The 13,834-nt window shown below is 46.2% G+C and overlaps 1 protein-coding gene across 2 annotated transcripts in view; it reads right to left on the minus strand.

Moving 5' to 3' along the window:
- Positions 1-5,150: 5,150 nt before the first annotated feature.
- Positions 5,151-13,834, minus strand: part of LOC134984398 (oocyte zinc finger protein XlCOF22-like) — a 41,392-nt gene continuing 32,708 nt past the window's right edge. For both annotated transcript variants that reach the window (XM_063949989.1, XM_063949990.1), the window contains one exon: positions 5,151-7,057. In XM_063949989.1, coding sequence (XP_063806059.1) covers positions 6,063-7,057 — 995 coding nt within the window. In that variant the 3' untranslated portion in view covers positions 5,151-6,062. The remainder of the gene's footprint in view (positions 7,058-13,834) is intronic.

A 13,834-nucleotide genomic window follows, 5' to 3' on the forward strand; every position in this document is an offset into this window, starting at 1 on the left:
TTAACCCATTCATCACCTTGTCATCTACTACAGTTTCACAGTGATCTCCGGAACCCGCAAGTAACCCAATTCAGTACTTTTATTTGCTATGTTGTCATAACAAGGATAATTCTTCTCAGTCTCTCAGTTAACTCTCAAAACTCCATTGCAAATCCTTACAGTTATCTCTTCATGTCTGCATTATCCAGTTAATCACATTCTGCAGTTCAGCATCAAAGCTTGTTTATATTTGCTATGTTGTCATAACAAGGATAATTCTTCACAGTCTCTCAGTTAACTCTCAAAACTCCATTGCAAATCCTTACAGTTATCTCTTCATGTCTGCATTATCCAGTTAATCACATTCTGCAGTTCAGCATCAAAGCTTGTTTATATTTGGACAATCCAACATTTATTCATCAGCTTGTTTTGCATATGTTTCCATGAACATTTCTTTTATTTATTTTTGAGTTTTCTTTTGCATATTATTCCTGCAATACTTCAGTATAATATGATGATTAACAACTTGTCAGTTAACTCTTTACTGAATTGTTATTTTGAATAAATATATGAAGCGGAACTTTCTTCGTCCTCCCTGCTTTCTTCATAGCCCAGCACCTACACCTGTGGTTGGTCCCGGGTTAACGGATTCACAAAACACCCGGACCTGACAGTAAGCACTGGCCACATGGATCCGTCAAGTGACCAATTCGCAGGAGGCGGTGCTACGTCAGATATCCTTTCCCGTCTGGAAAACCAGGAGTCTATACAGACACAAATAGTGCAGTTTATGCAAACTATGGCAGACCGTTTAGAGACTCTTCATACGGTTATTAAAACGTCCCAAGTCCAGATTCCAACCCCGGATGTCCCAGTTACCACTACAGCTTCTCCTGTGACGCTGCCTACGTCCCGCTTGCAGTTACCCTCTCCGAGTAAGTTTGACGGAACTCCAAAACTTTGCAGAGGATTCCTGAATCAATGCGAGATCCAGTTTGAACTGATGTCTGCCAGTTTCCCATCAGCTCGTTCTAAGGTTGCATATATTATTGCCCTCCTCTCCAGTCAGGCTCTGGAGTGGGCATCACCATTATGGGAGAGAGGTGATCCTATCCTCTCTAATTACAAAGCGTTCGTATCTTCCTTCCGGAGAATCTTTGACGAACCAGGCAGGACCACCTCAGCATCCTTGGAGATTCTCCGTCTACGTCAAGGTTTACGTCCTGTCAGTCAATGTATTATTCAGTTTCGCACGTTGTCTTCAGAGTTAAACTGGAATGAGGAGGCCCTGATCGCCGCGTTTTGGAATGGACTTTCAGAAAGAATCAAGGATGATTTAACTATCCGGGATGTGCCAATTAAACTGGATGAATTGATTTCTCTCTGTAACAAACTTGACCTACGCTACAGGGAGCGATGTTTAGAGAAATCCAGGGCAGAGCGATCCAGTCCACGTGATCATCCTAGACCTCGACAAGATTCTTCATCACAGTCTCTAGTAATGACTGAAGAACCTATGCAGATTGGGCGCTCTCGCCTCACAGAGGAGGAACGACTTCGTCGTCGACAGGGTAACCTCTGCATGTACTGTGGGTCCTCCGAACATTTAGTTAAATTCTGCAAACTCCGACCGGGAAACTCTCGCCTCCTAGCTTATTCAAGAGAGGTTAAGCTGGGAGTTACTTTAGAATCACGTTCTGGGAAAGAGCCAACCTTGTCTATTCAATTAGAAGTTCCAAGTTCTACAGTGAAAGTTTCAGCCCTCCTAGATTCCGGGGCAGCCAAGAACTTCATCTCCTCAGCCTTTGTCATACGGTCTAAAGTTCAAACCATGCCCCTGGAAGCAGCAGTTGCTGTTACAGCAGTGGATGGAAGTCGAATTCCAGATGGTATAATTACTCATCGAACCGTATGTCTCAAGATGAAAGTTGGTGAGCTCCATTCCGAATACCTCTCCTTCTACGTGATTCCCAAAGCCTCTCAAGATGTGATACTTGGTTTACCTTGGCTGCAGAAACATAATCCTCAACTTAATTGGCAAACCATGGAAGTCCTTTCATGGGGTAAATCTTGTACCAAGGACTGTGTAGCTACAATTGTACCTCTTCGGTCAATTAGCCTTTCCGATCTACCTCCGGTGTATCAATCCCTTGCGGATGTTTCCAGTAAGCATGCAGCAGACTCTCTACCTCCTCATCGTGAATGGGACTGCCCAGTCGTCCTGGTTCCGGGCAAGACCCCTCCTAGGGGACAAATTCATCCGCTATCCATCCCAGAGACGCGAGCTATCCGGGATTGGTCCACTCCTACAACTCTCAAGGGGATTCAGCGATTTCTTGGCTTTGCTAATTTCTATAGGAGATTCATTAAGAATTATTCTACGTTAGCTGCTCCTATCACAGCCCTAACTCGCAAGGGAGCAAATCCTACGAACTGGTCTTCTGAAGCAATCAAAGCCTTCTCTGATTTAAAGCAAGCCTTTGTGTCAGCCCCCATTCTTCGACAGCCTGATTTGAATCGTCCCTTTCTACTAGAGGTGCATGCATCTACAGAAGCAGTAGGAGCTGTGTTGTCACAAGTCTTTGAAGATAAAAAGGTCCATCCCTGCGGATATTTCTCCCGTAAGTTCCTCCCGGCAGAACGTAATTATGCAATCGGTGAGCAAGAGTTACTTGCCATCAAGTTGGCATTTGAGGAGTGGAGATACCTTCTAGAAGGAGCTCAACATCGCATTACAGTTTATACTGATCATAAGAATCTTCTGTATCTGCAGTCAGCTCAGTGTTTGAATCCACAACAAGCTCGATGGGCGCTTTTCACGATTTGATTTCAAACTCACCTATCGTCCAGGGTCTCAGAACAAAAAGGCAGATGCCCTTTCCCGGTCCTTTGCTTCTTCTGAATTAAATGATGCTACCACGAATCAAGCCATTGTGAATCCTACGTCCTTTTTAATGACTCGAACCTCTCCAGTTCCTCCGCCTGGCAAGACCTTTGTCGCCACAAGTCTCCGAAAACGGCTGCTTACCTGGGCTCACTCCTCTTCCTTCATGGGTCATCCTGGGGTTCTAAAGACTCTCAAATTTATTCAACAGTCTTATTGGTGGCCACGTCTCAAAGCCGATGTCCAAGAGTTTATAGCAGCATGTCCTAAATGTGCCCAACATAAGAGTCCAAGAAGTTCTCCACCAGAGTTTCATCCTTTGCCAGCCCTAGAGGTTCCAGCAGCAGATCAAGAGCTTCAACGTCTATCTAGCATCTGGAGTTGTGTACGTAAGTCCTTGGTCAAAACTTCAGCTCGTTTTAAATCTTTTGCAGATAGAAAACGTAAAGCTGTACCGAATTACAAAGTGGGAGACCAAGTTTGGATTTCTACGCGCAATCTCAAGTTCAAAGTTCCTTCTCAGAAATTTGCTCCCAAGTTTATTGGTCCATTTCCCATTGTAAAGGTACTCAACCCTGTGTCATACAAAGTCAAGTTGCCACCGTCTTTGAGAATTCCTAACGCCTTTCATACATCTTTACTGAAGCCTTTGATTCTCAATAAGTTCCGTACTACCCAGTCCAAATCTCCTAAAGTTCACTCTTTGCAGTATGAGGAATTTGAAGTTAAAGAGATTGTGGACTCATGTTCCCGATATGGACGTTTACAGTTTCTGGTCGACTGGAAGGGTTACGGTCCGGAGGAGAGATCCTGGGTTTTCTCTGAAGATGTTCATGCTCCAAGACTGGTACAGAAATACTTCTCCAAAAATCCTGACAAGGTTCAAAGGTGTTCGGAGACCACCCGTAGAAGAGGGGGTACTGTCACGAACCGGTCTCTCACCTTTGCGGGTTCTGGGGTTCATCCGTTGCCAGTGTGGTTGCTCGCGGTGCTGTGCGCCCGTGTGGGGACACGGCGTGATCAATGGCACAGGTAATGCAGTGTCTGGGAACTGTGGTGTGTCTGCTGTATAGGAGGTGGCCATGTTGGAGACCAAATAGCTAATACAGAGCACTTGTGAAAACACCTGTGGGCAGGTGTAAGCCAATCCCGTGCTTGTGTTGCCTTTAAGTAGGCTGGGATTATGTTACTCTGGGCCAGTGCTTTGTTGTATCAACGCCGTGCTCTAGCTCTGAGCTCTCTCCGTGCATTCCTGTGTGATTCCCGTGGTCCAGATATCGCCTCCGTTCCCAGAGGTCCGTCTGCAGCCTTCACTGCTGAAAGATCCACCGGCTCTCCGCTGTGCTGTCAGTTAATTGCTCACCTACTGGAAACAGTTGAATTCCCAGAGTCTTGCATGAGGTTACCTAGTCTGTCTGCCTATCCTACAAAGTCTGGAGGATCTCATTTCCCTCAGCTGTTCGTTTGTTCAACTCTGCATTTAACCCATTCATCACCTTGTCATCTACTACAGTTTCACAGTGATCTCCGGAACCCGCAAGTAACCCAATTCAGTACTTTTATTTGCTATGTTGTCATAACAAGGATAATTCTTCTCAGTCTCTGTTAACTCTCAAAACTCCATTGCAAATCCTTACAGTTATCTCTTCATGTCTGCATTATCCAGTTAATCACATTCTGCAGTTCAGCATCAAAGCTTGTTTATATTTGCTATGTTGTCATAACAAGGATAATTCTTCACAGTCTCTCAGTTAACTCTCAAAACTCCATTGCAAATCCTTACAGTTATCTCTTCATGTCTGCATTATCCAGTTAATCACATTCTGCAGTTCAGCATCAAAGCCTGTTTATATTTGGACAATCCAACATTTATTCATCAGCTTGTTTTGCATATGTTTCCATGAACATTTCTTTTATTTATTTTTGAGTTTTCTTTTGCATATTATTCCTGCAATACTTCAGTATAATATGATGATTAACAACTTGTCAGTTAACTCTTTACTGAATTGTTATTTTGAATAAATATATGAAGCGGAACTTTCTTCGTCCTCCCTGCTTTCTTCATAGCCCAGCACCTACACCTGTGGTTGGTCCCGGGTTAACGGATTCACAAAACACCCGGACCTGACACACTACTGCTACCCACCATCTCCCCCACACTACTGCCAACTGCCCTGCATCCCTCCACTACTGCCACCGCCCTGTCTCCTCCCACTAATGCCATTTGCCCTGCCTCCCCCACACTACTACTACCCACCCTCCCCCCAGTACTGCCACCACCGTCTTCCCCCACTATTGCTACCTGCCCTGTCTCCTTCCACTACTGCCACTTACCCTGTCTGCCCCCACTACTGCCACCACCGTCTCTCCCCACTACTGCAACCCTCCCTGTCTCAGCCCACTACTGCCACTGCCCTGTCTTCTTCCGCTTCTGCCACCACCTTGTCTCCTCCTCTGACACCTTAACTCTGCTTGAGGACAAGAGTCTCACAGACACTGCCTCCTGCAGTCCCCACTACTGCCAGCCACCCTGAGTACCCCCTCAGCTCTGCTTGGGGATATTACCCAGACAGTGCCACTGATACAGCAATAGTGCCACCCACCCTGTCTACCCCTGACATCTCAGCACTGCTTGGGGATTCTTGGTACTGCTGGTAACAGACCTTCATCTGCAGATGGAAGTAAGAAAGCAGGGCAGTAAGGAGTTAGAAGCTGCTACTGGTACCTGTGACCCTGGTCATGTAGGGCTGGGAGAGTCAGTAAGATTATGTAATAGTTACCATCTTACAGGCAGCCGGCGAAGGGAACAGAGAATGGGTGTTATGTGGCAAGTCTGATTGGTAGTAAAGCTGAGCTGTAGCCCTGCCATTTATTGGTGAGCTTCTATCATAAGGACCTGTTTCACCAGGACTGAGTCACAGCCAACTGGCATCACCCACACCTGGAGCTCAGCTAGACAACCATTTAGGATTGGTACTAGGTTCTCAGTACCCGGAGCAAGAGACAGGTCATCTGCATAGCAGTGGTAGATGAGGGCATGACATATGATTATTTCACCCAGTGGTAACATGTATATTGCAAAAAGCATAGGAGATAGGATAAGAACCTTGAAGAACAACGTATGGCAATAATAAGTATACTCCAGAAAATGAAATGGTTCCTCACCTGATGAAGTCTAATATGTACAACAAGAGATGATTTATTTCTCAGAGCATGGAAATGGCCTCTCATCTGTGTGACTTCTCTGATATGTAACAAGTTGTGATTTCTGTGTAAAACATTTCCCACATTCAGAGCAAGAAAATGGCTTCTCACCTGTGTGACTTCTCTCATGGTTTCTAAGATCTGATTTGTGTGCAGAACATTTCCCACACTCAGAACATGGAAATGTATTCTCACCTGTGCGAGTTCTCCGATGTCTAACAAGTTGTGATTTCCGTGTAAAACATTTCCCACACTCAGAGCAAGAAAATGGCTTCTCACCTGTGTGACTTCTCTGATGTATAACAAGATGTGATTTATTTAAACAATGTTTTCCACACTCAGAGCAAGAAAATGGCTTCTCACCTGTGTGACTTCTGTGATGTGTAACAAGTTGTGTTTTCCATCTAAAACATTTCCCACACTCAGAGCAAGAAAATGGCTTCTCACCTGTGTGACTTCTCTGATGTGTAACAAGTTGTGATTTCTGGGAAAAACATTTCCCACACTCAGAACAAGAAAACGGCTTCTCACCTGTGTGACTTCGCTGATGTGTAACAAGTTGTGATTTCCATATAAAACATTTCCCACACTCAGAGCAAGAAAATGGCTTCTCACCTGTGTGACTTCTCTGATGTATAACAAGATTTGATTTCCGTGCAAAACATTTCCCACACTCAGAACATGGAAATGGCCTCTCACCTTCCTTAGCTGGCTGATGGGTAATACGTTTTGTGTTCTGTGTAAAACATTTGGCATCTATAGAACAGGGAAACACTGTATCTACTCTCAGAGCTGTAACAGATGCACCAATATCAGAGTTATCAGCAGAACATTTCCCAGGATCAGAGGGACCAGCTGATAGAGCTGGATGTATAATTGGGGTAATGGGATTAGCTCCTGGAGAATCCTGTCTACTGTCATTATCTTTTATGTCACAATCCGGGGATAACATTAGATGTCCTTCTGAGATGTTCCTGCTTGTGTGTCCATCTGCTGGAAATAAAATACATTATGGAAATGTGACATTTTCTGTAACAATATTAATCTTGTAAACAATAGAAGACGACTCTCTGGGACACTTAATTGTAAATGTGTGTGTATAATAAAACATAATTTTTAATGAAGGCTTTATAATATTGTGTCTCAGACTATCATTATGTCCACCCTCCTGAGAACACTCACAATAACAAATGTAATATTATAATAAGACTTAGATATATCTCTCTCTTGTACTGGTAACTAACCATGAAGTATAAATGGAGATGTAGTCACTCGCCAAGTCCTATCTCAGCACCAATGTAAAACAATGGATGGGGAACATATCGTATGAATTGGAGATTCTAGATGAACAATAAAATCAGTCATATGAGCTGATGGATCAGAGAAATGTCTCCTAACGTTACTCCTGGAAGCATTGGTAAGGAAGCATTCCTTTATGTGTGTGCTCATACGCTGGTAAGCCTGTACATGTGTTACTCCCCCTCATATAAGTTATATTGCTACAGTAGAGTAGGTGTGGAACAATGTATTTTACATGCAATACACCATATTATACACTGCAATCATCATCATCATCTGCTGGGTTATAATCCACTCTTACACCCCCATCATCAGTGTCTTACCTCTATATTCACAATAGTAATAAGGATGATGGTGTGCACAGTAAGTATGATATAGAGAATGACATATCAGAATCTATACAGCTGCCGCCATACTTCTGCTTCTCATACGTGTGCTACTGGCAGCAGTGAACATCTAAGAGTGCAGGGAAGACAGCAGAGTCTGATGAGAAAGAGACTGGATCTGCCTTTGCAGGGAGGTACCACACCTGTCACCCCTGTTAGTATATAAAATAATAAATAAGAGGAGTGTGGTCCATGCAGACCTGCTTTCTGGAGCTCTCCTCAGTAAGTGGCTTCTTATTTACCCTACCTGATAGCTCTCAGCCCCCGCTGGGACCAAGACCCAATCTATTTTGTCCCCCACTACCCTAAAGCCGCTTGCTCTACTCACTCCGGGCACTGTTCACTGCCGCAGCCTAGTGACGCCGCTGAAGCCATGGGCTGTATTCTGGGGCTATGTGTGCCCAGTCTTTCCTGCACGCTCTAGACACCTGACTTGGAGGTGCTTTTGGCTGCAGGGGTGGGATGGTTAGGGTTAGGCTGTGGGTAGGTGGGGGGGTTAGAGTTAGGCATCCCCAGAGAGGGATAGGGTTAGGCTGCTAGGGTGGGGGGGCTAGGCTGTGAGGGACAGAGGGTTAGGCTGCAGGGAGAAGGGTTAGGCTTAGCACCACTGGGGAGGTTTAGGGAAAGACTGTGGGGGAGGGATGGTTAGGCTGTGGGTAGGGGGGGTTAGGCTGTGCGTAGGGGGGTTAGGAATCCCATGGGGAGGGTTAGGTTGTGTGGGATAGAGGGTTAGGCATCCCCCGGGAAAGGTTACGCTGTGGGGGATGGAGGGTTAGGCTGCTAGGGTGGGAGGGTTAGTCATCCACTGGGAAGGATTAGGCTATGGGGGAGGGAGGATTAAGCTGTGGAAGAGGGAGGGTTAAGCTGTGGGGGAGGGAGGGTTAGGCTGCAGGTAGTGGGGCCTAAGGCATCCCCCGAGGAGGGTTAGGCTGCAGGTAGGGAGGTTTAGGCATCCCCCAGGAAGGGTTAGGCTGTGGGGGAGGAAAGGTTAGGCTGTTAGGGTGGGAGGATTAGGCTGCGGGTAGGGGGGGGGGGGTTAGGCATCCTCCTGGGAGGGTTAGGTTGTCGGTAGGGGGGTTATGCATCCCCCGAGGGGGTTAACACCACTAGGGTAGGAGGGTTAGGCTGTGGGTAGGGGGGGGCTAAGGCATCCCACGTGGAGTGTTAGGTTGTGGGGGAGGGGGGGTTAGGCTGTGTGTAGGGGGGGTTAGGCTGTGGGGGAGGGAGGGTTAGGCTGTGTGTAGGGGGGGTTAGGCATCTCCCGGGGAAATTAGCACCACTGGGGAGGGTTAGGGACAGGCTGTGGGAAAGGTGGGTTAGTGTGAGGGGGGAATCAGGGTTAGATTAGATTTTAGGGGGACTGTCTGGATTTTCACCTCTGGAATGATGCCGTCGGCATAATGACAGCGGGTAGCCCGGGCTTTGGGATATCATATGTATTCTGTTTTCACCATAGCGTTAGCAGCACAAATGAAAGGACCAGAGGCAGGAACAACAAAGTTCTAGAAATTGCAGCAACCATCACCATGACTGGATACATGAAGAGATGCAGCGTTACATAAGACACACACACTACCTTATTAATAACATCCAGCTCACCCACATAAGTCACCCCACCAGGCAGCCATCACGGAGCTGAGGCTGAGCTCCTGCTTCTCTATCAGTGCACAGATGATAACAGTGGGCGGTCTGAGGCAGACACCGGCCGCACTTCATTCCCTGTGGCCCACCCCTCCTTTCCTACAGCCAGCATGGCCAGACACTGAGCCCCTGCTGGCTGGTAAGCTGCGGGGCGGACGCTGCAGCCCGGACCAGGACACAATAGAAGTGGTGGGACTGGGGATATCCGGCCTGTGAGCAGAGAGGGAGGGGGTGGTGCATTGGTGCGCCGCGCTGCACATCAGCTTTTCATTGAGCCTCTGTACATGCGCAGAAGCTGTCACCTAGCGCTGACTGATCTGAGCTCCAATCACTGCAGATGGCCCACTGTGTGAGACTGGACATCAAGGGGACAACTGGACCAGCCTAAGGGGCTCTGGCCCAGCATCCTGGTGGACCAATCCGCCCCTGGCTGCGCAGCTCCCGCTACTGCTGGGGACAGAACGGGCTGCCCACAGTCACCGGAGCCCGGCGGTGATATTGGGAAGTGAGGTGGCTGCCATTTTGGATTGAAGCATTTGCCTGAAGGTGAAACTACCTTCTATTTATATGGTACCACTATAATCTACTTCCTCTCAGTCTACATGCAGAGCCCAGTATCAAGTATCGTCTGAGTAGAGCTCATTATACTCTGATTACAACCTCACAGTATATTATTTTGTGGATTTAGCCACTGAATATATTTTGCCATTTGTGTCTCTCTGTGCTGAGTACTTCACGTCTGTGATCACGCTGACCTCTAGTGGAATTTCTCGGTCATTACTGTGTTATTTGAGTTGCATTACATCATGTTTACTTGAAATTTTGGCTCGGATACCCCCGTCACCCCGACTAAGAATGTCATTTTGAACGGAGTCATCTTGATGTAACCTCCTGACAGCGTACTACTGCTCCTTTTATTTATAGATTGTTTGTATTTTCCTATCTCTGAGAGGTCAGTCTCTTTGTAGCCTGCTTACCATGCCTCCAAAAAAACTTAAAAAGGTACCAAATCGGCCCCACCTGTCCATCTCTTTGGTATCTCAAATTCAAGTGGTCCTTCTGAGACCGCTACAACATCATCTGCTTCTTCTTGTCAGATGCACAGCCCAGCTGTAATGGCTGAAGACGCCTTAAGACACTCTAGAGCAGGGCTGGCCAAACCAGTCCTCGAGATCTACCAACAGTACACATTTTCCAGACCACCTAGCTGGTGCACAGGTGTAGTCATTACTAATTAAGATGTGCTGCATTCATTCCTAACTGACAATTCTACAGATCTCCAGGAGGCCTGGAAAACATGAACTGTTGGTAGATCTCGAGGACCGGTTTGGCCAGCCCTGCTCTAGAGGATCCTGTTACTCTACGCTCTATACATTCTATGTTATTTACATTTAAGGACTGAACTAACTTCAGAACTTAACTCTAATATTCAAGCTTTGAGGTCTGATATCAGTGAGATTGGCACTCGTACAGACTGAGATGAAAGAGATTGTTGTGTCTCACAAAGATCTGATTTCAGCACATGACACCCTTCAGGAAGACATGGGGGTATATTTACTAACATTCGTAATTCTACCGATTTGGTTGGAGATTAATTACGAATGACATCGAAAGTGTAAAACTGCAACTTTTTTAATTGATTACGACTAATTTACTAAGCTGTCGTATTCTGCATTTTCGTGTTTTCCGATGTCGATGTCATTCGTAATTTTTTACAGTGTATTACGGGAGTGATTAGCAAAACACTGCCGACTTTAACACAATGAATCATGGACGAATCTGTGAGATCCGTGCTGGGGTTCATTGTGCACCTTTTTATATTTTATAAAGTAGTTTAAAATGTGAAAAAAAATTGCGTGGGGTCCCCCTCCTAAGCCAAACCAGCCTCGGGCTCTTTGAGCCGATCCTGGTTGCAGAAATATGGGGAAAAAATGGACAGGGGTTCCCCCATATTTAAACAACCAGCATCGGGCTCTGCGCCTGGTCCTGGTTCCAAAAATATGGGTGACAAAAAGGAGTAGGGGTCCCCCGTATTTTTGCAACCAGCACCGGGCTCCACTAGCTGGACAGATAATGCCACAGCCGGGGGTCACTTTTATACAGTGCCCTGCAGCCGTGGCATTAAATATCCAACTAGTCACCCCTGGCCGGGGTACCCTGGGGGAGTGGGGACCCCTTCAATAAAGGGGTCCCCCCCCCCCAGCCACCCAAGGGCCAGGGGTGAAGCCCGAGGCTGTCCCCCCCATCCAAGGGCTGCGGATGGGGGGCTGATAGCCTTTGTTAAAAGTGTTTGATATTGTTTTTAGTAGCAGTACTACAAGGCCCAGCAAGCCTCCCCCGCAAGCTGGTACTTGGAGAACCACAAGTACCAGCATGCGGCGGAAAAACGGGCCCGCTGGTACCTGTAGTACTAGTACTAAAAAAATACCCCAATAAAGACATCACACACACACACCTTGAAAGTATAACTTTAATACATACATGCATACCACCATATACACATACTTACCTTATGTTCACACGAGGGTCGGTCCTCTTCTCCAGTAGAATCCATGGTGTACCTGTTGATAAAATTATACTCACCAAATCCAGTGTAGAAGGCTCCTCGGCTTGTAATCCTTTTGTAATCCACGTACTTGTAAAAATAAAAAAACGGATACCCGACCACGAACTGAAAGGGGCCCCATGTTTTCACATGGGACCCCTTTCCCCGAATGCCTGGAACCAACTCTGACTTAAGTCCAAGAAGGTTCCATCAGCCAATCAGGGAGCGCCACGTTTGGCACCCTCCTGATCGGCTGTGTGCTCCTGTACTGTATGACAGGCGGCACACGGCAGTGTTACAATGTAGCGCCTATGCGCTCCATTGTAACCAATGGTGGGAACTTTGTGGTCAGCGGTGAGGTTACTCTCAGTTACTCTGGGCATGGATCTATTTTTGGCCCATATTTATTTGCTCTTGGGTATAAAACGTGTATTTTTATCTTTATTTCCTGTGCTATATAATTGCTATATGGTCTGATATTCTTTCCACTGTTACGTTTCATAATACCTTTCTAGAATGTTTGGGTGTTCAGGTAAAGCATGACTGATTCCTCTAACATCCTGTTGCCCTTATAACGGTGTTGGTAGAACCTACATTGGATATCAGGCCATGTTCCTGGCCTTTACCTCCTTTGGATATATTGGTTACATTGAGATTTGATATTTCTTTGTACAATTGTTACTATGATGACTAGATTTTGCCTCTCGTATGGCTACTTGGGGTAGTTCGCAGGTCCCCCTTTTAGGCCCGACCGCCACCTTTTTCTACCTTTCTGTCCCAGTACCCTAGTGACGGAATCTCTAGCTCCTTTATGGATGCTATTTCTGGCTCCCATTTTTTCTTTCCTTTTCTATCTGTTATTGGATAGATTGAAGTATGCACACGCCCTACAGACTCTACTGGACTTTACACAGATGATCCTAGATGTTTCATACCATGATCTGATCTCTCTCTATCACGGTGAAGTTTTTAAGTCTCTTAATTCTCCTCATAGTTTGTAAGTCTCTTAATTCTCCTCATAAGAGGTCTTCCAATAAAATATTTCGCTGACCAGAAGGCGGCGGTGGTAGCCATTCAGGAATCACATGTTCCATTGCACTCTCCCCCTCAGTTTACCAATAACTATCCAGCATGCTCTATCTCCTGTGGTGTATCCATCCTTTCCCATAGATCCTGCCCCTTTCACCTGGAAAGCAAGTGGGTGGATTGCAATGGTAGATATTGGATTCTAGTTGGGAAAATTCATTATAAATATGTCACCCTCACTTCTCTCTATGCCCCTCATGCCAGACAGACCCGATTTCTTAAATCGTTTTTTCAAACGCTACAAGAAATAGGATTTTAATACCTACCGGTAAATCCTTTTCTCTTAGTCCGTAGAGGATGCTGGGGTCACCATTAGAACCATGGGGTATAGACCGGATCCGCAGGAGACATGGGCACTTTAAGACTTTCAAAGGATGTGAACTGGCTCCTCCCTCTATGCCCCTCCTCCAGACTCCAGTTATAGGAACTGTGCCCAGGGAGATGGACATTTCGAGGAAAGGATTTATTGTTAAACTAAGGTGAGATACATACCAGCTTTCACCTCAAACAAGCCGCACAACATGGCATTCCATAGAACACAAGCCAACGGCATGAACAACGTCAGCAACATGCCGACTATAACTGTAACACAACATGTGTGTAACCACAATGAATAACTGCAGATACAGTACGCACTGGGATGGGCGCCCAGCATCCTCTACGGACTAAGAGAAAAGGATTTACCGGTAGGTATTAAAATCCTATTTTCTCATACGTCCTAGAGCAGGGGTGGGGAACCTGTGGCCCTCCAGCTGTTGTTGAAATACACATCCCAGCATGCCCTGCAACAGTTTTAGCATGGCCAAATAG

This window comes from Pseudophryne corroboree, assembly GCF_028390025.1.
Source record: "Pseudophryne corroboree isolate aPseCor3 chromosome 3 unlocalized genomic scaffold, aPseCor3.hap2 SUPER_3_unloc_50, whole genome shotgun sequence".
NCBI lineage: Eukaryota > Metazoa > Chordata > Amphibia > Anura > Myobatrachidae > Pseudophryne > Pseudophryne corroboree.